Below are 25,748 nucleotides of genomic sequence, written 5' to 3' on the forward strand. Positions count from 1 at the left end.
AGGGGTGAGTTTCTTTTTGAGGTTTATAAAAATAGTTTTCATTGTGGTGTGTTCCTCAGAAGTTCTCCAGCGCTTGGATTTCCCCCCCCCCAGGTCTTTCCAAGAAAAACGTCAGTTTTTGGATGTCTGGTTAAACCGGATTCTTAAAGTGTGGTTAAATAGGCATGATAAGACTGATTTGAAGCCTTTGACCTCGCTCTGAATGTTTGATTAACTTGTTAGCGTGACTACCTTTCCCAATATTGTCGTTTCCTCCCAAAGTAATGTGTCGGAAGAGTTTGCTTGCATGTGATGCTCAACATTCATGTGAGATCTGATGTTTGTTCAAACACTAGGAATACAGAAGATTAAATGCCTTCTGTTTGAACCAGTTTTTTTTTTTTTTATTAATTTTTATTGTACTAGAAACCAATTGGTAAGATTACTCTTGTTATTTGTTTTAAATGTTCCCTCAAAGTTGTCAATGTTTTCTCCATGGAATGTGTAAAATATATATTTTTTTCATTTGCTTTTGATTAGTTTGTTTCTTTTAGTAGCTTTGACAATTAAATGAGGCATGAAATGAAAATTCACTCTATTTCATAAATGTGTGGTATTGATCTCATATCCAATTTATCTATCCATTTTTTTTGTTTGTTTGACTATTTCTAATTGAAATGTCATAACTCGATCTTGTGGTGAAATGACAGACTTCTCTTTGGTGATGTATGCTAGCCTAGAAATCTAGACGCAGCCAGGGCAGTCTAGCATCTCTCCATAGACCTTCTAGCTGCAAAAACCTAAATTGGGTCAGGCCAATCACGTCGTGTATAGAGTAGGCGTGGGCGGGCTTAACATATGACGACAGAGTTGCGATGGCTGCCACTTGAAAACAAAGAATGGCGGATGGAGAACAGCGGTCTTTCGAATCGGCTTTGGCCGTGACTCTGGATGACTTGGAGTTACGTTTTTCTTTAAGAAAAGAGCAAAGAATGGCACTTAAGTCATTCTTAAAAAAGGAAGATGTGTTCGGAGTTTTGCTGGACCGGATCTTTGCCGCTCTGACTACGTCACCTTCTTCGTTGCTCTGGTTGGTTGTAGCGCTATCCTATTGCGTGCAGAGGGATTTTGAGAGACAACTGTTTATCCCGCCCCTCGGATTAAGCCGTGTCTATGGAGAGTTGCCTGACTAAACATCTTGATGTAAGTCTGGCTTGCCAGGCTAGATGTATGAAGGACTTCTCCAATCATTTTGTCCATTAAAATTGCAAGCCTTCGTCCAATTAACAGCCATTATACAGAAACCATACCATCCCCAACCATTTTTTATTATTTTTTATGATAACCTGTTACACATGAATGCACGTCATAATACGGAACAGATCTGTCGATACCTCGGTTTTATTGGGACTTTAACTTTCTTTTAACGTTGACATTGGATGAACTGATATTGAAATTTTTGCAGAAATGATGGCCGTTATTCTAATAACTTATTTTAAATGGTACTAGTGAATTTTGGCATCACAGCATTATAATCTACAGTATGAAAAACGTAAAATAAAAAAAACTTTTATCAAAACGTAAAATATCTGAAATGTGCGTGTAATATTAAATATCCAATATCTACTGATAAATAAATACAAATATTTAGTAATTGTGTTAACTGATATGGTGTTGATATATCGTTCATGCACAGACCCAACTGATTATTTTTTTACATTTTAGCACTTTAAAAATAAAGTATTCATGGTTTGCAAAAATGATCTAAATAAAATAAGGTATAGATATGGATGAAAAGATGAAATAAAAATAAATTTTTGAATCCTACAAATTAATTTTGGCATTGCAACATTATAAAGTACAGTATGAAAGGTGGATATTCAATTTCAGATTTGCCAAATGTTCATTTTAAATGAGTGTTAGATGATTGAAAAGGTCATTTACGTTTTTTTATTTTTATTTATTTTTTTATAACCAATATATACTGATAAATAAAAATCTGTAACATTGCCTGATAAGTAGCCTAACTGATATGATCCCAATGATATTGTGCATCCCTAGATATAAATGTTCCAAAATTTTAGCACAGAGCCAATTAATCACCTTTAACATTCGTTGTCAGCTATTTTCATTCATCGATTTGTATGGTTTTGACCGGTTTGTTGTAGCGGCCCAGCGCGTACGAGCTGCGTTTTGTTCTCTGCTGCAGGAACTGAAGATACAGGCTGATTGAGGTAGAGAGAAGCCTGTGTGTGTGTTGGCGTTCTCTGCTGGAGGGACTTGAGCCGAGGGCAACCACTCTTCATTTTCAGCCCACACTTCGGCTGCACACATGAATGCACGCTGTTGCTGTGTCACATGATCCGGAGGCAGAGATCCAGAGAGAAAGAAAGCAAGGAAAAGATCTCGTCCGTCACTCACTTGAATACCTTATTCACGAAAACGTGCTACTAAGCAACTTGTTTCTGGCGCGGGCACGTCTGAATGACAACCCGGACTTCCAGGTTTCTTGTTACGCCACACGGTCGGCTCTGGCCAATATTTACCTAGCCGAGTCGACTGCGCGCTGGAGTATAGAGTCTATAACACCTGAGTGTTGTGGAGGAGCTCGATGACTCATAAAGATTGTACAGAATGTTTGTTTTTGGACACGCCTAGCACAAAGCTGACATTGTTCTCATGCAACCAACATATGGCCTGTTTTCGTTTCACTTTATTGCTAAATAAAGTCAATGTTGCCCTTTTGTGTCGTTTCAGTGCTTCTATACGAACCGCTTGGAATCCGAATTTTAAGTATTACTCAACCCACTCGCGATGGATTGGCTCTCAGAAAAAAACTGATTTGTTTCAAACTCTGCTCCTCACTCAAGCGAAGCAATCTGACCACTGTGGTGGTGGTGTTTATTAAACGCCGGGTTCGCATTTGCAACCACATAACGATAAGGATTCAGTATTTGCATGCGAGTTTAAAACCATGCAAATAGCCCGCTAATACACACCTCATGATTTCCATGTTCAAACCAGTGAGCTGGAGTTGCAGAGACTGTAGAAAGTGTTTGTGTTTGTTCAACAATCAGTAACGCTCCGGTATTGGGTTCAATCTTATGAAATAGGAAGGACCGGCAAAGTACAATTAGCTGGTTTTCTTTTAAAATCACTACATTGCTTTTTGTTCATTTTTATTTTATTATCCATGTATGTAGATATATATATATATATGTATGTATATGTGTGTGTATACTTTTCACTATTTAATTGTATTATATTATTTGATCTTTTTATCATTATTATTTTTTTTATTCTGTGAAATAGGAGGGACCGGCAAAGTAGTATTAGCTAGTTTCTTTTATAAAACCCACAGTGCCTTTTTTTATTATTATTATTATTATTTTTTTAAGTTTTTTTATAATTGTTTGTATTTTTGTTTCATTTTAATTTAGATTTATTTTTTTATGTATTTAATTTTTATTATTTATTTATTGTAAGTGCATGTCTGAAGGCATCTTCGTGTGCTTTTGTTGGAGCTTAGTGACTTTCAGTGGTGAATATGCTATAAAAACATTGCAGAATCTGGTTTCACTGCAAGATTCAAATGTTACATCTGTTGATAGGGAAGCTTTGTCTTACCCTCGCTTCCAGTTCTCCAGTATGTGTGTTTAGCAAGCACCCACACACACTTGTATCTCGACATGGGTGTATTAGCTGATGTGAGCTGATTTTACTATCCGCCATTTTACACTAGCAGGGGAAACCGGTTATGCAGAGCTGGAACTTTTGACTGAACTGATATCAATTTTGGAGTGTAATCAGATGGCTATGTAAGTTATAGAATACAGGTTGAAATGAAAAATGATTTTAATTGTCTAATTTCCTACCAAATGTGCCTCAGTTAAATTGCTGCCATACAGCTGCTTCCTCAGACCATTTGCTGATTATGTTGGCTGTTATCTAATGAGTTTTGCCAATATAATACCAATATATTTGACCGTACAAAAATAAAAGTTCGACATTAGATTCAAAATGTACTCTTAATGCATGACATGTTTATGGTCTTATTGTGCACTACTCGTGGGTGTACATCAAAATTTGTTAACTTGCTCCTAGGGTTGTCAAAAGTACCTGTACTTCGGTACCAAATTGGTACTGAAATTTTTAAAACATGACTATACCAACATTTCTGTAGTACTGAGTACCAGGTATATTCGGTACCCACTGATAAACAGCTGCTTTCGCTTTCGCACAGTGCCTGGTGGCTCGAGAACGCAAACCTTAAAATAGGTTCCAAAGTGCAAGCCTTGAAAAATTGTCAAGAAAAGTTTTATCTGCGCAAACTTTAAAAACGCAATCCTGTGAGCGCTGACACATGCGTAATTGGTACGCACATGCATATTATGCGTTTAGTCTATAGGTATGCACGTTTGAATATATATGTGAGCAGGCGTGTAGTGTTTCTTTGCAAATTGACCTCAACAAATTACTGGCCTTAATTTATAATACAGAATTTATCGCTTCCACGTAACCATGTGAACTGGAATTATTTTGACGAGGTTGAATCTGTGCAGAGGTAAAGGGAAGGAGGCCTTCACAGGGGAAAGACTTGTTGACACTTCAGGACTGCATTGTCATTGTGTCCAGGTGCATGCCGTTCATCAGATCTGGATACAGCCTGGATCCGGCGGACTGCGGTAAACCTCGGGATAAACCGAGAATAATATTAGCGTAGATGCCATTCTTCTTATGATGTAACGAATACATCAGGATTTATGGGAAGTGTTCCCGGTTCCGGCTGACCTAATATATGCAGCCTAACATTGAATTATAGAAGTTTATAATGTGTTATGTGTATGCTAGGTCAAAGAGATGTGTTTTTAGTCTAGATTTAAACTGACAGAATGTGTCTGCTTCCCAGACAATGTTAGGAAGACAGTTCCAAAGTTTTGGTGCTAAATAGGAAAAGGATCTACTGCCAGCAGTCGATTTTGATATTCTAGGTATTATTAACTGGCCGGAATTTTGAGATCGCAACAGACGTGAAGGACTATAATGCGTTAAGCGCTCGCTTAAATACTGGGGAGCTAAACCATTTAGTGCTTCGTAAGTAATCAGCAATATTTTAAAATGTATATGTTTAATAGGGAGCCAATGCAGTGTTGACAGAACCAGGCTAATATGGTCATACTTCCTGGTTCTGGTAAGAATTCTAGCTGTTGCATTTTGGACCAGCTGTAGTTTTATTAAGCGTGCAAGGCAACCACCCATAAGAGCATTACAATAATCTAGCCTTGATGTCATGAACGTGTGAACTAATTGTTCCGCATCTGTCATTGAGAGCATATGGCGTAATTTAGATATATTTTTAAGATTGAAGAATGCGGTTTTACAGATACTAGAAACGTGTCTTTCAAATTAAATATTGGTATCAAAAAGCACAACCAGGTTCCTAACTGACGATGAAGAATTGACAGAGCAGCCATCAAGTGTTAGACCTCATTCTAGGTCATTACGTGAGGAAGTTTTTTTTTTGTCCAATAACTAGAATCTGTTTTTTCTAATTTAAGTAGTAGGAAATTACCAGTCATCCAGTTTCTTATATCAGCTATGCATTCCGTAAATTTTGTGAAGTGGTAAGTTTTGTAGGGGCATGAAGAAATACAGAGCGAAGTATCATCATCATAACAGTGAAAACTAATGCCATGCTTTCTAATGATATCTCCCAAGGGTAGCATGTACAGAGTGAACAGCAACGGTCCTAGTACCGAGCCTTGTGGTACTCCATACTTAACTTGTGATCGATAAGACATCTTCATTTACTGCTACAAACTGATAATGGCCAGATAAGTATGATTTAAACCAGGCTTATGCAATTCCACTGATACCAACATAATTGACCCTGGATCTCAAAACCAGTCACAACTAGCACGGGTATATTTGTGGCAATAGCTAACAATACATTGTATGGGTCAAAATTATTGATTTTTCATTTGTCAAAAATAGGGCTGGGTACCGAGTTCGATACTTTTTAGGTACCGACCGAATTGCCTCGTTACTATCGAGTATTGAAAAATGACTTGTTGTTCGGTACCAGATTTCGATACCTGATTTCGATACCTAAGGGGTTAACTTGTCAACGTCAGTGAAACACTAAGCATGCAGCAAATTATGATGTGCCCAAATCAAGTGCTGGCTGTGGTGAGGCATCCAGGAAAAACTCTAGTTTACGTCGGCTTGATGGCAACAGCGCGCGATCACCGCGATGCAATGAATGGCGCAGACAAGCACCGCATGCGTCGCACATCAGTGATCTGCGTGTCTGGACCATTCATTGACGCATCAAGGATTCATATTTAAATAGTCGCTTTGCGGTATAATATTCTCACTTTGACAACATTTAATTTGAGAAACTATCATCTAATCACAGAATAATGTCTTGACGGCAACCCGTCAAAATAAAAGTTTGGTTTAACTTAAAGAAACTGCGATAGAAATATATTACTCTTGTACACAGTATATTGTTAATCTTAATGTACTACCACTACTACTAATAAAGTATACTTTTTGTTTTTGTTTAATTCTTCCATGTTATAATTTTAACAGTGACCTCTGTTGTGTAGCACTTGTTTGCCAACAAATTAAAGAGCTTGTTTAATTTTAATTTTAATAAAAGTTAAATTAATGTTTTATGCCTTCTTTTGATTACCAGAAAAATAAATAAATTAAATACACAATTTAAAAAATAAATAATAGTAATTCATAGGGCCCTATTATTGTATACAAATTAATAAAGTAAGTTGTTTTTATGAATTCCATTAATTGGATATGTTTTTGATTAAACCATTAAATCAGAAAATGGACAAAATTAAACGGAAAGCACAGAACTGGGCAAAAATAGAGTAAAATGTGAGAAAAACATGTCATTTTTGTTAAACTGTTAATACATTGCTGTTAAATTGAACACGGTCCTCTCTGTTTGGTCGTCTACTGGGTCTTCAGCTGGCTGTAGAGGCCAATCTGTGATTCACATACTTTGGTGCAATGTGGGCAGTAGAAAGTGGTGATTGTTGTTGGTGGTTGAGCCTTTTTGTCTTTCTCCTTGCGAAGCTATCGCTTTGTCTCTGCGGCACGGCGGAGTTCTGTTTCATGGTGTGCTGCACCTTCATGCACGGATTTCTTCCAGGAGCTTCTGTCCATTGCAGTGTGTTCCCAGTTGCTTGATCTGATATGGAATTTCTTCAGAATGGCCTTGATATTCTCCTTGAAACGTTTCTTTTTTGCCCACCGGTTGCTCGAGTACCTTCCTTCAGCTGGGAAGTTGGTACTGCATTATTGTAGTGGTGATGCTGGTCATGTTGGCTTCCTCCAAGATGCTGATGTTGGTGCGTCTGTCCTCCCAGCTGATCCTCAGAATCTTTCGTGAGGATCTTTGATGGTATTTTTTTTATAGGGATCTCAGGTGCTGCTGTAGAGCCCATGACTCGGCTCCATACAGCAGGGTGGGGAGGACAATGAGTCTGTAGACCAAGAATTTGGTTTGGGCTGTTAGGTCTCAGACTTAAAAGACTATTTTTCCTAAGTCTGGCTTAGGGTCCACTGGCACAACTCAGGCAATGGTTAACTTCAGAGTCTATGTCAGCTGTTGAGGAAAGAAGGCTGCCAAGGTAGGGGAAGTGGTCCGTGTTTTCAAGAGTGGTGTTGTCCACTTTTATGGTGGGCTGGCTAGCTGGATGGTTGAGTTGAAATTAATATAGGACCTGGGTCTTCTTGATGTTTAATTTTAGGCCCAGGGCTCTGTACGCCTTGGCAAAGGCATTCAGGATGCCCTGGAGGTTTTCTTCAGAGTGTGCTGCAATGACGTTATCATCCGCGTACTGAAGCTCTGTGATGGTTGTGTAGTTGTCTTTGCTCTTGAACCTGTTAAGATTGAAGAGTCTGCCATCGTTTCTATACATGATTGGAATCCCCTGTGGCAGCTCTTCGCCAATGAGGTGGAGTATGGCTGCAATGAAGATTGCAAACAGGGTGGGTGCGGTGATGCATCCTTGTTTGACCCCTGTTTCCACTGTGAAAGGCTCAGACTCTGAGCCTCCGTTGCTGAGCACTGTGACCGTAATGCCATCATGTAGAAGCCTCAGTATTCTGATATACTTGTCGTGACAGCCGTACCTTGATAGTATACTCCACAAGGCCTGGCGGTCCACCATGTCAAAAGCCTTTTTTCAGGTATATAAAGGCCATGTACAAAGGCTGCCTTAGTTCACGGCACTTTTCCTGTAGTTGCCCTGCTGTGAATATCATGTCTGCTGGACCTCTGGATAGGCGAAAGCCACACTGTTATTCTGGGACTCCCTCAGACAGTGGTAGCAGTAGGGGTGCACGATCTATCGAATCAATATCGTTATCGCGATATTACGTTGCCCGATATTATATTGAAAGTCTCGCGATAATTTTGCGATATTTTGTTTATGATGCGTCCGACATGCACCTCTCGAAAAATACACGTCGCTTGGACGCGTTGCATTTCCCCGACTCATGTCCTGGTTCTCCTTCTCCATAAACAACATGCAATCAAGGAGAGGGTTAACTTTTCATGTTACAGATTTCCCACAGCGGTCAGAAAGACACTTTGTTTCTTTCAATATGGCTCTAGTTCGCTACTCGCTCCAAAGCTAATCGCCGTCACTCTCTCACTTCTCCCTCGCTCTACCACACGTCCCCACACACACACTTGCCGGCTCGACGCACACACCCGCGCACAAGTATAAACATCAGGCCACCTGGCCACTTAATGTGTTTTCTCAGATCGGACAGCTCTCTGATTTATTAAAACGATTCCATGTACACCTGGTCACATAAATGTGTTTTTGCAAAACGGATATAAATCCGATCTTCAATTCCCGCGCTATATGCAGATTTAATGGAGTGCACGTCCCCGAAAGCAACAGTTATGAGCTGCACTTTATTGATCGTAAGCTAAAATTTCGTAATCAAAGACAGCAATAAGAGAGCGGCAACAGCCCTGGTAAGATAATTTCATTTCTTTACTTTTAATGAAGATGATTGTGTGTTAAGCGTCTGCGACTTACTTTCACTTTGATTTGTGATAGTTTGCACGTTGGCTTGATGAATCGATGCTCAGCTTCTGTGATGCGTGCTGCAGTAGCGTCGTCATATCTGGCTATAACACGACATATAGCCTATAACACGCTCACACATTAAATTTTTAGCATTTTTGTTTGGAGTAAAATTTACATGTGATTTCAACAACCAGATGCATTTACACTTGTCCAGTTTCGTCTGGAATGCGGCCCAGACACCCTGAAGTGGTTTGAGCGATCGGAATTGAAATATCGAAATTAATATCGATATCGCAATTAGGGATGGCGAAAACTACAACATTTCTTGACCGACCACCGAGCCTCATTAGCCGGTTGAAACCGGTTAACCGATTAGTTTAAAATATGCTACGCTATTTGAAATAACAGCCATTTCGAGCCGCGCCTGCAATTTCGCAACTCTGCAAAATTCTCTGCCGCTCTGCCTCCCGCTCACACACTCACACACACACACACACACACACACACACACACGCACACCCACACACCCCGGCACAGCCCTTCCACTCACGTCACTTTTTTAAAATCCCCAACAGCGCGAAACATGAGTCCCGCAAACGCGGCGCCGAGGAGCTTGTATATAATCGGCGGACAAATGGCTCCTTAGTTTCTAAATGGTTTGGGTACAAGGTGATCACGCTGAAAATAAAGGCGTTTGTCTAGCATTAGAAGCTCATTTGAAACATTTCCGCGGCTCATTTAAGGAAATGACAGCTCCGAACCGAAGAGACGGCGCTTTAGTTTGAGGTAGTGCTAACAATCATAAAGAAAGATGATGATGATCATTACCTTATCTGTCACCACTGAAATGTAGATGTAATGTATTTCCATATTTAAGCACTGTATCACACAAGTTGTAACTTACATCTGTGTCATTCTTGTTGGTGAAATGGTCACACACTACTTTTCTTTGCACGCTTCCTCCTGTCGTCTGCCCTGGCTCTAACCTCGAGTGTGTTAGCCTGTAGCCTTTACTGTTCACAAACCTTGTGAGCGCACGAACCCAAACGCTGTGACCTCGCGCCAAATGTTTTTATTGGTTTATTAAGTACAAGCGGGCGAGTTATGAAAAATTGAGTGAGAGGGATTTGTTCACTTCACACAAAAAGATCTTGGAATGAGACGGATAACTGTAGGCTAGTAGTGTTTAGTCCACTGTCTGTAATAGACTAATTTAGAGATCACTTTTTTTTTTCTTTTTACCGACCACCAACAACTTTGATCGGTTAACGTTGATACGGTCAATCATCGGTCAAACGGTCATCGGTTAACATCCCTAATCGCAATATTCATTATCGATATCGCAATATCAAATTTTGTCAATATCGTGCACCACTAGGTAGCAGTCAGTTTGCAAGGACACGAGCAAGGACTTTGTCTATTGTCAACAGGGGCGATATGCCCCTGCAACTTTCACATTCAGAAGCAACCCCTTCTTGAATATGGTCACTATTAGAGCGTCCCTGAGCTCTGAGTGAAGTACTTCTTTTTCTCAGACTTTGAGTAGGGCATGAATGTGGTATAGGAGCTCTGATCCACCTTCAAGATCTCAGCTGGGATCCCTTCTGGACCGGTGGCCTTGTTGTTCTTAAGGCTCCTGATATGGCGTCTTGCACCTCTGTTATAGTTGGAGGTTCCCCCATGTCTTCTCTGATGGGACTTTGGTGGATGTTTGATAATGTCTATTTCCGTTGTGCTGTCACTGTTGAGGAGTTCTTGGAAGTGCTCCTTCCATCGGCCTTGGTAGCACTGAAAAGGCCTCTAGTGTCACCCGAGTCTGCCAGTCTCTGGATTTCCAGAGCCTTCCCTCTCCACCAATAGTTCTTTAACTCCCTCACCCGTATCTGGACATCCGCCTTAGCTCTGGAATGAGCCAACCTTTTGGCCTGGCAGGTTACATCGTTTTGTCAGGCACAAAAGGCTTTCCTTTTCTTTGAGATGAGTTCTATCTCTGTGTCATTTTCATCAAACCAGTCCTGGTGTTTTTTCTGGACTTGTAGCCAAGAATGGTTTTGCAGGTAGCAAGGTCTTAAGCAGACTCCAGTGTCTTTCGATACAAAAATGCCCTTGATCGTTTGCCGTCATCCGGTGAACTTTAGCTAACAATAAACGTGAATTTCTCTGTCCAGTTAACATTGTACATTTACATTGCATTAGGTATATTACCGACATTGTAACAATACAAACGGGTTGAAAATCAACAGTTACACTTCATTGAAAAGTGAAATTCATTTTTTATTTGTATTAAAAGAATACAATTAAAAGGCTGTATGGCATATACAACAATCTTTAAAATATTCATTGTTTATTTTTAGGTTCTTTTTAATCTCGTTTCACTTAGTCTAATCAATATAATTGATTGTAGTTGTAGTTGTAGCTGTACTTTTAGCTATATTTGTCATTTAGTTTTGTCAGGGAGTTAAGTATAGGACCATCACCTTATTTCCTTGTTATCCTTGTCTAGTTTTACAATACAAAACATGCATTGCTATTATTAAGTCTAAGTCTATTATACTAAGTCTTTTTATTGGCTTTATATATTATCTTGTAGCAAGCAACAACCTGGCATGCCTGAAATTAAGCTAATTTTGCTAAATTTAGCTAATTCCTGCTTGCCATTTTGTTTCCGTTGGTGGATTGACACATTTGATGGTGAAAGAAGAGTAGGGCTTGCTAATGTATGGCTCCTCTTTGAATCATTGCTGTGTGGTAAATGCTTTAAAAATGTTGCCATGGTAACCTGCTTTGCTGCACTGTGAGCTCACAGACTTGAATATAGGATGGATCCAGTCTGGTGTTGAACGCTGTGTCCTTCACCAATAAAGAGACCATGGGCCTCGTCACCTTGAGTTTTGACCGGTCATATTTAAGAGTGCCTGTGTAGTTCTTAGGAGATTTTGCTTTCATGAAATCAAAATTGGGACCATTTACGTTACATTTTGGTCTTATGAAATATTATGTGAATGAATTGTGCTTATTTCACATTTTTCATAATATTTTGTCCAATGTCATACTTTTTTGCCTGATACTAATGATTACTGTGGCGTGTACTACATTTGAAAAGTTTGGGGTCTGTACAAGTTTTTGAAGTATCTTATGCTCACCAAGGATGTTTTTATTTTATTTTTATCAAAAATAGTAAAAACTGAAATATTATTACAATTTAAAATAACTTTTCTGTTTGAATATATTTTAAAATGTAATTTTATTCCTGTGATGGCAAAGCTGAACTTTCAGCGTCATTACTCCAGTCTTCAGTGTCTTATGATAATCAATGTTGAAAACAGTTGAGCTGCTTAATTTTTTTTTTCCATGGAAATCGTGATACATTTTTCATCTGGATTCTTAATTTATCTAAATATATTATTTGTCCTTTTATTGGAGTGTTTTTTTTTCTTTCAAAATTTTTTTACTGCCTCAACTTCTGATTGGTAGTGGACATAAGTAAAAAAAATTTGGTGGTGTTATTATAGCCTATGTACTTTATTTTCTCTGTTGATAACACTTGGTTAAATGTTTGGATAATAGTCTATTTAACCAATAGACAGCTTTTTAGCCATTGTTTTAAAATTCTTGATGTTGCCCATCATGTTTCGATTAAATGCATCTAATTACGGAAATAAATTGGTTGCAAACAGCAATTTACGGTGACAAATAGCCATCTATTATTTCTTTACTTTGTAGAATTAAACTCACTATTTGTTTTGCACATGCATTAGTTTCACTACCACGTCTCTGGTTTCTTTTTATGGTCTTCGTATTGTCATTCAAGCAAACTATAGTGTGTTTGTTACCCTCGAAATGCCCTAATATGGTGGAAAACCTGATATCAAGGTGCTCCAGTAATGTTCAAACAGTTGTGGTGCTATTTCTATGGAGCAACTGTTGTAAAGCTTCAGGGAGGTGCAGCTATTTGGCAAGCTGAGGGAGCCAGGAGTGCAGCGGTTATGCAACCAGGCTTTTTATTGGGTTTCCCCTGTCAGCAAACCACCGGCAGACGGAGATGAAGACGGAGCAGATAGTCAGCAGGGAGGCCGGAGCATGACATTCCAGCTGTTGGAGTTAAAAGTACCCATGACTCGGCTAAGGGAGGTATGGGACAGGAAATTGATGGGAAATCGAACCTGCCTCACCCATTACGGGTTCAGCGTATCTTGAGCGTGTGAACAAACCGTTCGGCCTTGGCTTCTAGAAAAGATTTCTAAAGCCTGGTTGAGACTAATGTAATTTAAAAAAAAGCTTGTGTTTGTGACTCATGAAATTTGAAGCCCAGACAGAACACCTTTGTTTGAGTAGAAACCCAGAACTATGGTGCATTTAATTACAAATTCACAGCAACAAAAATGTCTGATTCCTCTGAAATGCATGTTTAAAGTAGCAAAAATGACATCACACAGGCAACTTCTTCATGTAGAAATCATTTGTTTCCTTACCTAAAAGGTGGGTTCTAGCAATTCAAGATTGATAGCTCTACACCTTAAGTTTTTATTTTTATTTTATTTAGCCTTGTTTGTTTAAATAAATGGCAGTTGTCAAGGATGTCAATCGTATACGCCAAGATAAAACTTGTGGAACTGGTTATCATACCAATCGAAGCGTGACTTTCCAAACTGTTGACATTGTATTGTCAAGAACGTGATAAATTTCGAAAACTGGAACAGTTACTTGACTTGTTTTTCCCTCTGCCGGTCCAAGACCTCCCACGTTTCCAGGGAAGTCATATTGTTGAACTTTGGGGATGGCTAAAACATTTTTACTGGCTTGAGTCATCAGGACCAAATACATTTACAGGGAGATGTTTTAAAAAAAATAGGATTTCTGTTTTAAAGTGCTGCTGTATGTGTTTACATTTAATGGTAATTTTGTTAACAGCAAGATTAGATCCTGAACTTGAATTAATAAAAGTTTGTATCTTCTCCTCAAAGTTGATTTTGTGGGGAGGGGGGCATACTTTTATTTATTTATATATTCCAATATAGGATTGTCCTATATCAACTTGAAGTTCTGCATAACTCAAGTTACTTTTTACTCCTGTACAATAATGGTTTTGAAGTTCAGGCAGTATGATGTTAAGTGTAGAAATAAGTGATGTGTATATATATATATCTTAGTTCAGTTTCACACATTACTATATATTAAAATCAAATGTATAAGCATAGTAATAAATGTAATATTTATAAGTGTATTGTAGTTTGTTTGTGGCTTTTATAATTTTGAAAGGTTGTTATTAAATGTGTATGTGTAATGTTATTTATTAATTTAATTAGTGTAGACATTTCAATAAACAATTAACAAATCAATATTTGCCTTGCTGATCTTTGTTCTGTCAATAATAATAAATGAATGTATTAAAAATAGTAACTACATAACATTTTTGTAGTTTGTTTGGGGTGCTGTCTTTTATATTTTTATTCTTATTTTAATAATTTTGTTGCCCTAAAGTATTGATTTACTGTGCTAAGAGGCTGTTATCATACTGAAGCCAAAATATTATCTAACCCTATTCCAACATTTGTGTTTTTTCTCTCTCTCTCTTCAGGCACGGGAGAGAGCGGCAAGAGTACGTTCATCAAACAGATGCGCATCATTCACGGGACAGGCTACACTGACGAGGACAAGCGCGGCTTCACCAAACTCGTCTACCAAAACATCTTCACCTCCATGCAGGCCATGATCCGTGCCACCGAGCACCTCAAGATCCCATTCAAATACGAAGACAACAAGGTGACAATCCCTGGCCGTCACTGCGCTGTAATCATCTATTTGATGCCCAGAGTGCACGTCGAGATGCAAATCAAACCCAGATAGGCCATAAACGTGGCTATAAAAAGCACTACAAGCCTCACTTGTAAATTTTATTGCTGTCACACCATGGTCAGCTGTCTTTCTTCTGTGCAGGATTACGGGTTAATTATTCTCATGTTTTGCTTTTAAAGAATCAGTTAATATTTCCTAAAGAAGATCCTTAAACTTTAACTCGACAACTTGTGACCTAGTTGGTTCTAAACCCCTCTGGAAGTCATTGGTATTACACAGCCATTAAGTCATAAACTGGGTTGTTTACTGTGTACTGTGTCTTTATCGACAGTCCAACGCTCTGGTGGTGCGAGATGTTGATGTGGAGAAGGTTTGCTCATTTGAACAGCCCTATATCAATGCAATAAAGATGCTCTGGGCGGATCCAGGCATCCAGGAAGCCTATGACCGCAGGCGAGAGTACCAGCTCTCCGACTCCACTAAATAGTAAGTGTGTGCACTGTCATTAGCCATTAGATCCTTTTAACTCCATTGCTTTTAAATGAGTTGTTGAATGATCTGTCTTTACTTGAGCTCAGAAGCATATTTCTTTTCATGTATAAATGCAGTATTAAGGCCCGTTCACACCAACAACGATGGTGTAACTGTATTCGCATCCACATCAACAAGCTATTATGCTCTGTTTAATATAAGCGTGTACTGCAGTTATGTTGCCTGCCACTTTAAATGGTTGAGCTCTTCAAAGTCAGGTGGATTCTGATTGGCTGTCAATGTTTTGTTCATCAGCTTAAATCATTCCAAAATGATTCCAAAAATATAGTTTCTCTGTGTCGTTATAGTTGTGGTGTGGACTTCTCTACTCTCATAGAATGAGAATGATTATTCTTTAAAACTGTATCTTTATAATGATCATCTTTGGTGTGAACGGCCCTTTACAATACAGTAATATAATTTATTTTGATCACAAATGGCATAATTAGTTTGTTACACCCACATGGAATCTACGCTCTTCCCAAAAACTTGTGAAATTAATATTTCTATCCCAGTAGGACACAAAAAAAGACATTTTGAAGGATGTTTACGCTGCTCTTTTTTTTTAATACAATAAAAAGCTCCTAGTCAGAAAAGGCTGTCAAGATCCAAGAATATGCCATAAAAGAAGCCCATGTGATTGTGAGCAATGTCTTCTGAATTGATATGATATCTTTGCTCATAAGGTTCGGTCACACTGCGTTTTCAATATATTGGCTTCGATCTATATGTATGCGAATACAGGGGATGGAAAATTACTCACTTGAACTTTGGACCGCAGCAAATTCCGATATGTAGAATTCGTATCAAGTGAAAATAGAAAAAGTGTGCCCAATAGAAGGCTGATATTTTGATAATGTTTAAATTATACATGGAATTGTTTTTTAAAAAGAAATTGCAGAGTTTTACGTCATTTCGACTATTGCGTTCGTAGAAATTTCACGTGCGTAATGTCTGGTGTGACTGGCTTGTTTGGTAAAAAAAAAATAATAAAAAAAAATATATATATATATATATATATATATATATATATATATATATATATATATATATATATATATATATATATATATATAAATAATTTATGCATATACGACCACGAGGGATTTTCTGGCCCCTAATATAATAAATTAGAAATGAATTGAAAAATAAGTCTCTGAATTTAACATTTACTTAAGATGCCTACTCCTTTACTCTGTCATATTTCGGTATTTTTTACAAATAAAGACATTTTATTACATGAGTAAACACTGTAACCAACAAGGCACTCCATAGTCTAAGATTGTGCACACTGGGAATCATATTTTTTTCAAATAAAGACAAGGTAACAGTAATTTTACATAGAGCACAGTGAAAATGACCTTAATATGATAGTGGGCAACTGAATATAGCACAGCATAGTTTGAAATCAAGAGTTGAAGTTTGTCGATCGTCTGCTCCAGTGAAATTGACACATGCGCACTTCAGAATATCAGCTGGATTCGACTAAGTCTGCAAGGTTTGTGAAATGAAATGTTTATTAGATATTCAAAGATTTGTTTAAATGATTGTATTTCATTTTAAATGCGTATTTGCTGAATGCTGACGGTAAATGAGAAAGTATTAAGTGTTTAATATAAAAGCAAAAGCTATAATACTTTTTCGTATGCAGTTAACTTTGTTTAACAGGTACATCTAGTAACGTATTAAACAAAACTGTTAAGAGACCATAACTAAAGTAATAATTCCCATTAAAATAAAATTCCCACTTCCAACAAAGTTATCGGCCGAGGTCGATATTTAAGGAAATGCTGATATACCGGTTGACCACTACTGAAAATCCCCTTGAATCTCATTCTCACTCATATTAACACCCTTTGTGTCAGGTTTGACTTGCTATCGACTCTTACGTGACTCGTAACCGAATGAGTCGAGGTAAGTTAGAATGGGAAAAAAAGAGCAGCATAAAAAAAATCCTTGAACCTTCTATTTTTACGAAACAAAATCAAACCGGTTTGGAATGACGAGGGTGAGCTTTTCCAAAACTGTCTGGAAAAGATGAAAAGTTTGTGAATTCCATGTGGGTCTACTTCTGTAGTTCTGTATATGCACATGTACATGCCTGTGTTTCTTACCGGTTCATCCCCACAGTTACCTTAATGATTTAGAGCGTATATCAACTTCGGGATACGTGCCCACCCAGCAGGATGTACTGAGGGTCCGGGTGCCCACTACTGGCATCATAGAGTATCCCTTTGACCTGGAGAATATAATCTTCAGGTATCGCCAATCCACGGCACACCCTCACTGCCGCCGCTGTCTCCTGACCTTTAACCTGCTGCTGCTGCAACTGCACTGCTGCCTTCCCTGACCGCATTCTCACACCCACCCGGGGCTCAGCTATTGCTGTTGTTGTTTTTTTGCTACTCTTAAAGAGTTTTGTTTCGGGGAACTCGGTAGAGATCTTCACCGGAGTAAGCAGAAGGTTGTGCCGTCGCATCCCAGGATCCCTGAGCGGCATTCTCTCACTGCTTTTCCAAAGCTCTCAAGCTCTTAAAGGGATCTGCTGCCATGCTTTATTTTGTTTTCTTCTTCCTTCTCTCTCTCCGTCTCTCCTTGTCTCTAGCTATCTAAGCGATTTGGACCGTATCGCAGAGCCGGTGTATCTGCCGACCCAGCAAGATGTGCTTAGGGTTCGCATCCCTACCACAGGGATTATTGAATATCCCTTCGACTTGCAAAGCATCATTTTCAGGTAGATTATAATGCCGGCGAGGACTCCTCCCCTTTTGAATGTCTCCATGTTTGTAACATTTTGCAAATCAGTGCGTTGATCTGGTCCATTACGGCCAGTTGAACGAACAAGGTTCGACAAGTTCATCCACTTTTCTGTGACGTTATTGGCTGTTAATGTCCTTCTTAGTCATTAACCTCTTTGCATCATTAACTTCATTAACATTCATCCGTTTGTTTGTCTTTATCGTATGAAATTCATGGGAATTGTAGAATGATTTGGGGTCATCCTTTTTATTTTTTAAACCAGTAACAGGTTCTTGGGTCAAATGGCAAATTTTTTGCCTTTCTTTTTTTTTTTTTTATAAAATGTATTTAAATATTTTGCGTTATTTAGCAATCGAGTTTAAAAAGGATAACGCACCTTTTTTTTTTTTTTTTTTTGGTACCAAAGCTTTTGTTTTTGTGTTTTGTAAAATATGCATTTAAATATATTTAGCTGTATGTAACAATCGAATTCAAGAAACAGAAGGTGAAATTAAGTATTTTAGACCCTGTTTACACCTGGTATTAACATTTTGGTCGATCGGATTACAAGTGGACCACGCTAAATACAGGTGTAAACGGGGTCTAAAGCGTTTTGAGTTTGAATTTACATTTTACATTTATTCATTTAGCAGATGCTTTTATCCAAAGTGACTTACAAATGAGAACAATAGAAGCAATTACATACTGTTGTCCTACTGTTAGTTTAAGTGCTATGACCCTTCGCAGTTCAATCTAACACCGTAAAAAAAAAAATTGAGGAGAAATGGATGGCAAATAAGTCAAAAGTTATGAGTTTAGGTAGAAGGGAGCAGAGCCAGTGGTAGTTCTGTAGGCAAACGTCAGTGACTTGAATTTGATGCGAGCGGCAACCAGTGCACTTTTGTGAGGAGAGGAGTGACGTGTGCTCTCTTCAGCCCGTTGAAGACTACTCTAGCTGCAGCATTCTGGATCAGTTGCAAAGGTTTGACAGTGCAAGCTGGGAGACCAGGCATGAGAGCATTACAATAGTCCAGTCTGGATAGAACAAGCTGTGTAGCATGCTCTGATAGGAAGGGCCTGATCCTTCTGATGTTGTACAAGGCAAATCTGCATGACTGGGCAGTGTTAGCAATGTGGTCTGTGAAGTTCAATTGGTCATCAATTACAACTCTAAGGTTCCTGGCTGATCTTGATGGACTTATGGATGACGAGCCTAGATGAATGGTGAAGTTGTGATGAAGTGCTGGGTTAGCCGGGATTACAAGTAGCTCTGTCTTTGCAAGGTTTAGTTGAAAGTGGTGGTCCTTCAACCAGCCAGAAATGTCTGTCAGGCAGGCTGAGATGCGAGCGGCTACCGTTGGATCATCAGGCTGGAACGAGAGGTAGAGTTGTGCGTCATCAGCGTAGCAGTGATGGGAAAAGCCATGTTTCTGAATCACCGATCCTAGTGATGTCATGTAGATGGAGAAGAGAAGTGGTCCAAGCACTGAGCCCTGAGGCACACCAGTAGCTAGATGTTGGGTCTTAGACACATCACCCCTCCACGACACCCTAAAGGACCTACCTGAGAGATAAGACTTGAACCACAGGAGTGGAGTTGCCCTTCATCTTTAGGATTGACAGAAGGATCTGGTGGTTAACTGTGTCAAAGGCAGCAGACAGATCCAGCAGGATGAGAACTGAGGACTTGGAAGCTGCTCTTGCCAGTCTCAGAGCTTCAATTACTGAGAGCAGAGTAGTCTCAGTTGAGTGTCTGATTTTGAAGCCAGACTGATTGTTGTCCAAGAGGTTGTTCTGCGTAAGAAAGGAGGAGATCTGGTTGAAAACAACTCGTTCAAGTGATTTTGCGGAGAATGGAAGAAGGGATACCGGTCTGTAATTTTCTAGATATGCTGGATTTAGAGTGGATTTCTTAAGCAGTGGGATTACCTGAGCCTGCTTGAATGCTGTTGGAAATGTATGTGATGTGTGTGAGTGCGGGTATAACCGAGGAAGAAATAGCTTGAAGTAGGTTAGTGGGAATAGGATCAAGCGGACAGGTAGTAGGGCGATTGGAAAAGGAGTTTTGAGACTTCAGTCTCTGAAAGCAAGGAGGAGGGTAGAATGTGTGTGTTAGCTGGTAAAATGTGTGTCAGTTTGTGGATTGGTAAATTGTCCGCTGATGGTGGTTGTTTTATTTATGAAGAATGTGGCAAAATCGTCAGCTGTTTGGGTTGGAGGAGGAGGAGGGTTAAGAAGAGAAGAGGTTTTCTCATGTGAAGGAAAAGCATGCGAGAGTCAGAATTGTTAATTTTGTTGTGATAGTAAGTCATTTTAGCAGTAGATATATTAGCAGAGAAGGAAGAGAGGAGGGAATGATCAAGACCAAGATCAGTATGATCTTTGGATTTGCGCCACTTCCTCTCTGCACCCCTGAGTTTAGCACGATATTCGTGGAGAACATCAGATAACCAGGGGGCAGAGGGTGTGGCGCGGGCTAGCCTGGAGGAAAGGGGGCAGAAGTTGTCCAAGCAGGATGTAAAAAGTGGAGAAAAGAGTATCAGTTGCATTGTTAGTATCTAGTGCCGAGAGTTGGTCTGGTGGAAGAAGTGTGGATGAGATCAAAGAGGATAGACGAGAGGGTGAGAGTGAGCGTAGGTTCCGCCGAAAGGTGACCTATGGAGGAGTGCGTGTTATGTTCTGAGGCAGGTTGAGAGTGAGGAGTAAGTGATCTGAGGTGTGCAGTGGAGTGACTAGAGTATGGTCAGTGGAGCAGTAGCGTGTGTAAATAAGGTCCAATTTGTTACCTGATTTGTGAGTAGCCGCAGTCGATACTCGTTTGAGGTCAAATGAGGCAAGCAGAGTGTGGAAATCAGCAGCTTGAGGTTTTTCAAGGTGGATGTTGGAAGTCTCCAAGAACTATGAGAGGAGTACCATCCTCTGGGAAGGATGAGAGTAGCACATCAAGCTCCTCTAAGAAACTGCCAAGCTGACCTGGGGGATGATATATAACTACACAATGGATTTTAATAGGACTAGTGATGGTAATAGAATATGATTCAAATGAGCTGTTGTTACACAGACGTTGTAAATTATTAAATTTCCAATCATTTGAGATGAGCAGACCAGTACCTCCGCCCCTTCCAGTCAGGCGAGGGGTGTGTGAGAAAGTGAAGTTAGTGGAGAGCGCAGCCGGTGTGGCAGTGTCCTCTGGTCGGATCCAGGTCTCAGTCAGGGCCAAAAGGCTGATACCTGAATGACTAGAAATAGATGTAATGAAATCAGCTTTGTTTACCGCAGGCTGACAATTCCAGAGACCAATAGGAAAAGAGAAAATGGTACTAGAAGACATCGGAAGGGTACGCAGGTTGTTAGGATTGTACTGCCGTTGTACTGACATTGGATTACGCATGTTAGTAATAGTAGGGATTAGAAAACACATGGTGTAAGAGAGCTCACAAACAGAAAGATAAGTTGTAAGTTGAGTAGAAGAGAGAGGAAACAACAAGAAGATAAGGCAAATAACGAGAAATTAATACTCAAGTGCCTTGTCTGTGTCCTTGCTCGGTGGAGTCGCACAGGTAGAGTCGTTGGTCTTTACACTCTTCGGTCTTCACACGATGAGGGCTTCACACCACAGCTGCCGTGGTGCACTAACTTATTTATACACGCCTAATACCTTGTTGTTGAATACAGCAGGCCACGCCCTACTATTTAGCCAAGCGAAACTCAAGTCACGACACGCAAACAAAGGCCGCGTGGCCTCGCATTTTACCAGAGTAAAACACATTAAACAAAACAAAGTTTCCTAGCAACAAAGAACCGCGCTAAAATCTACTGAGAAAAGTAAACACTCACAGACTGATGTTCTCTCCTGCTGTTCGACTGCTGCTTCAGGTAGTCGAAAACACATTTGACCGGATTGTTTTCGTAGTGTAAACGCTTATGTTGTCCAATGAGTCCGAACAGCCACAAAAGACGGTCTACTCTCCGCCTACTGACCTAATGCAACATTATGGGATTACATTAATTATGGGAACATTAAACTTTGTCGTCTGAAGTCCCAAATTTGGTTTGATAATAAAAAATGTACCAAGCACAATGTTCTCTCACCATTTCTGATTTCTAACACACTTTGTCTGTCAGAGCAGAAACTAAAGCTGCTGCTCTCCGTTTGTTTCTCCGTCGTCTCCGGTCGCGTTCATATTTAAATTCTTATTTCGTCCATTAGATTGAAAGACCTGAAAAAAACCCACATACATTTACCCGTCAATATACCCTCCCTAAATCAGGACAGAAGTGGCCGAAAGTGGACAAAAGAGAAATACATCTACTTGTGATTTGATCGACCAAAACGCATCTTAATACCAGGTGTAAACAGGGCCTATTTTAATTTTTGATTTGCCTTTTGTTCTTGTTTTGAATATAACAATTTTGTATTTAAATCTAATTAACAATGTAATATAAAGTCTCTTTTTGATACAGTGATAAGAATTTTCAAAAGCATTTTTTTGGTTTGTCCCCCCCCCCAATTTTGCCTATTGTTTGACATTCTTGAATGCCCACAATGTTTGTTTTTTTGTCTGTGAGCTCAGAAGGCACATTGATGCAAATTGACCCATATTTGGCCATAATAAGATTCTAGTGGTTGAAATTGTATATGACTACCAACTGAATATTACTTTCTAGCCCCTCCCATTCCGAGGGCGTTTTAACTCCTACGGTGGCCGTATTATTTCAAATCTGCCGGCAGTCGTGTGTAATTTCCCCTTCGCATTCGTCACGGGGCCACTGAGAGTAAAAGCGCGATAGGCGAAGCTTGAATTTCCAGGTATGTCCCTCTTTGGATAATGTATTTTCAAGATGGAGGCGCAACATGGCTGCCGCCATCCGAGCAACTCACTCGTAAGTATTCTGAATGGCAGATTCTACGCTTACGAGAATACTTGATTAGTTGGTAGAAGTAATTAAACATTAATGAGCACATATAATTTTGAAAGAACAGTGTTTTTTTTTAATTACACAGTGTAGCTTTAACAATAATCAAATGTACCTTTTACACATTGCAACTGAAGGCCTGAAAGCACACAAAAGCACATTAGCGCACAGGCAGGAGTTTTGAGCTCAGGCCTGTGAAGGGGGAGCGTTTACGAACCGCAGGTGATGCGGCAGCGAGAAGCCCTCCACAACCCCCCTGTTCAGAGCCGAGATGAGAGAGAGAATTCCTCTGAAGAGAGGTGATCACAAAAGCCCACAAATCGATTGGGAGCCAGCGTGTCAAACCCCTCCTACGCACGCTGGCGCCAGAAATAACTTCACTTACAACAAGGTTCCCTCTTGATCTTGCTTGACAAGTACAAATAACGTATTTGTGAATGTTTGTGTATTTATATAATAAATAAATAAACGCTTACAAACAGCTCAGGAAGGTGGCTTGGTCACTTTCCAGGTAAATTTCAAGGTAGATCTAGTACCTTCAAGGCCACTTGTGGTTTTAGGTGATGCGTACTACAAAATGCAAATAACCTGTAGGCGATGTTACGAAATACAGGTGAAGTGTTTCGGTTAAGTAACCTACATGGTTACGCACTTAACTCCACCCCAGCCATTAAAACATTCTGTAACAAGGTTGAGTTGTCTTCCTCGTCCTCCAGAGTAAGAGAGCTTATCCTCGTAAGTAGGTCAGCTGTACCTCCTGCAGGAACGGAGGCTGGCTGAAGAGGCTTTATTTTAGGTTGTAGCTCCTGAAGGAGTCCATTTATCAAAGCTTTACGCCTGGCCGCTAGAGACCGAGCTAGCGAGACTGTGTTGCCTACATAAAATAAAACCCTTCTCTAATGTTTTCCCTCACTGAGCCTGAGTGCAGGTGTGATGGGAAGGGGGGAATAGCACAGCTGAGAATTGCTCTGATTATTCCCTTGTTTTAGCTGGAATCTCCTGTGAGTTGTCTCCGTACATTTCCATTAATTTAGGAGCAGTGAGCGTTACCTGTCTGCTGAGCTGGGAATGGCCCATATTCTTGTAATGTGCTGTAATTTTAGGTAATGCATTAAGATAAATTGGGTCAAAAGTAATCTAAATGTAGTCAATCACTTCCATTGTTCACTTTCATCACTTGAATGGGATTGTGCACCAGATTGATATATATAAAAAATATTTTCCATTCTTTATCAACACGAAATGCTTTAAGCATTGCATTATGCCAGGACTTCCCAAAAGGGAGAATCAGTAAATTATGAATAATTTACTGCCATTGTGTGAATATGTAATCATGTAATCCATTAGTTAACACCAGTTAATGCATTTACAATGAACAGTACTTTTGTTACAGTATTTATAAAGCTTTGTTAACATTAACTAATATGAAAACTTGTATTTTTATTAACTAGTGTTAGCTCATGTCCATTAAATAACATCACGTACAACATTTTATTTAAATAATGTATTCTTAGATTAACATGAACTAATAATGAGGCATTTAATTATATTTTTATATATAAACCTTCAAATCACCTTAAAAAATCGACATTCCTGAATTGTCTTTTTTTTTTAAACACCATTCCTTTTTATTTTTATTTCTTTGAGTTTTACTTTACTTGTTTACCATACTCTAAAAGTGTTCGTAGAGAGCTTGCTTGAGATGAAACATGATGTTATTAAGTTAGTGTGCTCATTTTATAAGTCCACAGGGCCACAAGAGCCTGTAGAAATGTCCATATAGCCAAAAGCTCACATCTGATTGGTCAATGAGGTTTAAAAGAAAAATCTACCATCACTCCGTCGTCATATTACTTTTTGTCCATGATATACCAAGCCCTAGGAATATGCTTTTAGTTTATCTTCAATAATCGCCCTTGTTGTGAATAAGCTTTTAGCATTTTTCTTATTCCTGGAGCACCTTAGAATTGCGTATCTGTTTTTCCATCTGTCCCGGGGCTTTACTGATACCGTGCCAAAGTCTGAGCACGCTTTTCCCTCGCTCATTCACCCCATCCGTCATGTCCATTTTTCTCATTGTCTTTGCATGGATGTTACTAATCCCAGCGCGCATCTGAAACTCTACACTTCTCTTTTTGTTTGTGGCGTATCTATAAGTGTTTGTGTGTAAGTTTTGCTTCCTTTGTGAAACGGTGTCACTGTTCTTTCAGAACTGAACTGAAGACGGCCGGCTCCATACTTGACCATAGATTAATTCTCCCGCCCGCATACACTCTCCAGTCGCTCGATGAAATCATAATTACGCGCTTGATACTTCTGTAATTCGTTGTACTAAATTGGGAAGGTTTTACCTCTGCTGTCACGTTTTGAGCTGGTCTTGTTCGGTTCACGTTTTATCCAAACAGTTGATACCTGGAAACCGTGCAATGTCACGACTTAATTTGTGCATGTTTGTGAGAATGAATTCCAGATGTAATGCGATTTAACCTCATGATTTTCCTGCCAAAATGTTAATATAATGATAACCGACATGTGATTTTTGAGGTGCGTCTAATTTTGTATGACAAGTGGTTCCCATCCTGAAGTGCCCATTTATTTTGCTGCCGTTGCAGGGCCACTAGATGTAATTTGATTTAATAAACAGGCAATATTGTTACTCTTCGAGAAATCTAGTAGCCCATTCCACCGAAAGTGGTGCATGGGGAAGTGCAAACC

At 39.4% G+C, this 25,748-nt stretch overlaps 1 protein-coding gene across 3 annotated transcripts in view; it reads left to right on the forward strand.

Annotated features, from left to right (window-relative positions):
- gna11a (guanine nucleotide binding protein (G protein), alpha 11a (Gq class)) overlaps positions 1–25,748 on the forward strand; it is a 40,041-nt gene that overhangs the window by 8,339 nt on the left and 5,954 nt on the right. For 2 of the 3 annotated variants that reach the window (XM_079592790.1, XM_079592789.1), the window contains 3 exons: positions 14,629–14,813; positions 15,178–15,332; positions 17,508–17,636. In XM_079592790.1, coding sequence (XP_079448916.1) covers positions 14,629–14,813; positions 15,178–15,332; positions 17,508–17,636 — 469 coding nt within the window. Of the gene's footprint in view, positions 1–14,628; positions 14,814–15,177; positions 15,333–17,507; positions 17,637–17,982; positions 18,112–25,748 lie in introns of all 3 variants that reach the window. The other variant, XM_079592788.1, reaches the window with a different exon arrangement.

This window comes from Phoxinus phoxinus, assembly GCF_949152265.1.
Source record: "Phoxinus phoxinus genome assembly, chromosome: 20".
Taxonomy (NCBI): domain Eukaryota; kingdom Metazoa; phylum Chordata; class Actinopteri; order Cypriniformes; family Leuciscidae; genus Phoxinus; species Phoxinus phoxinus.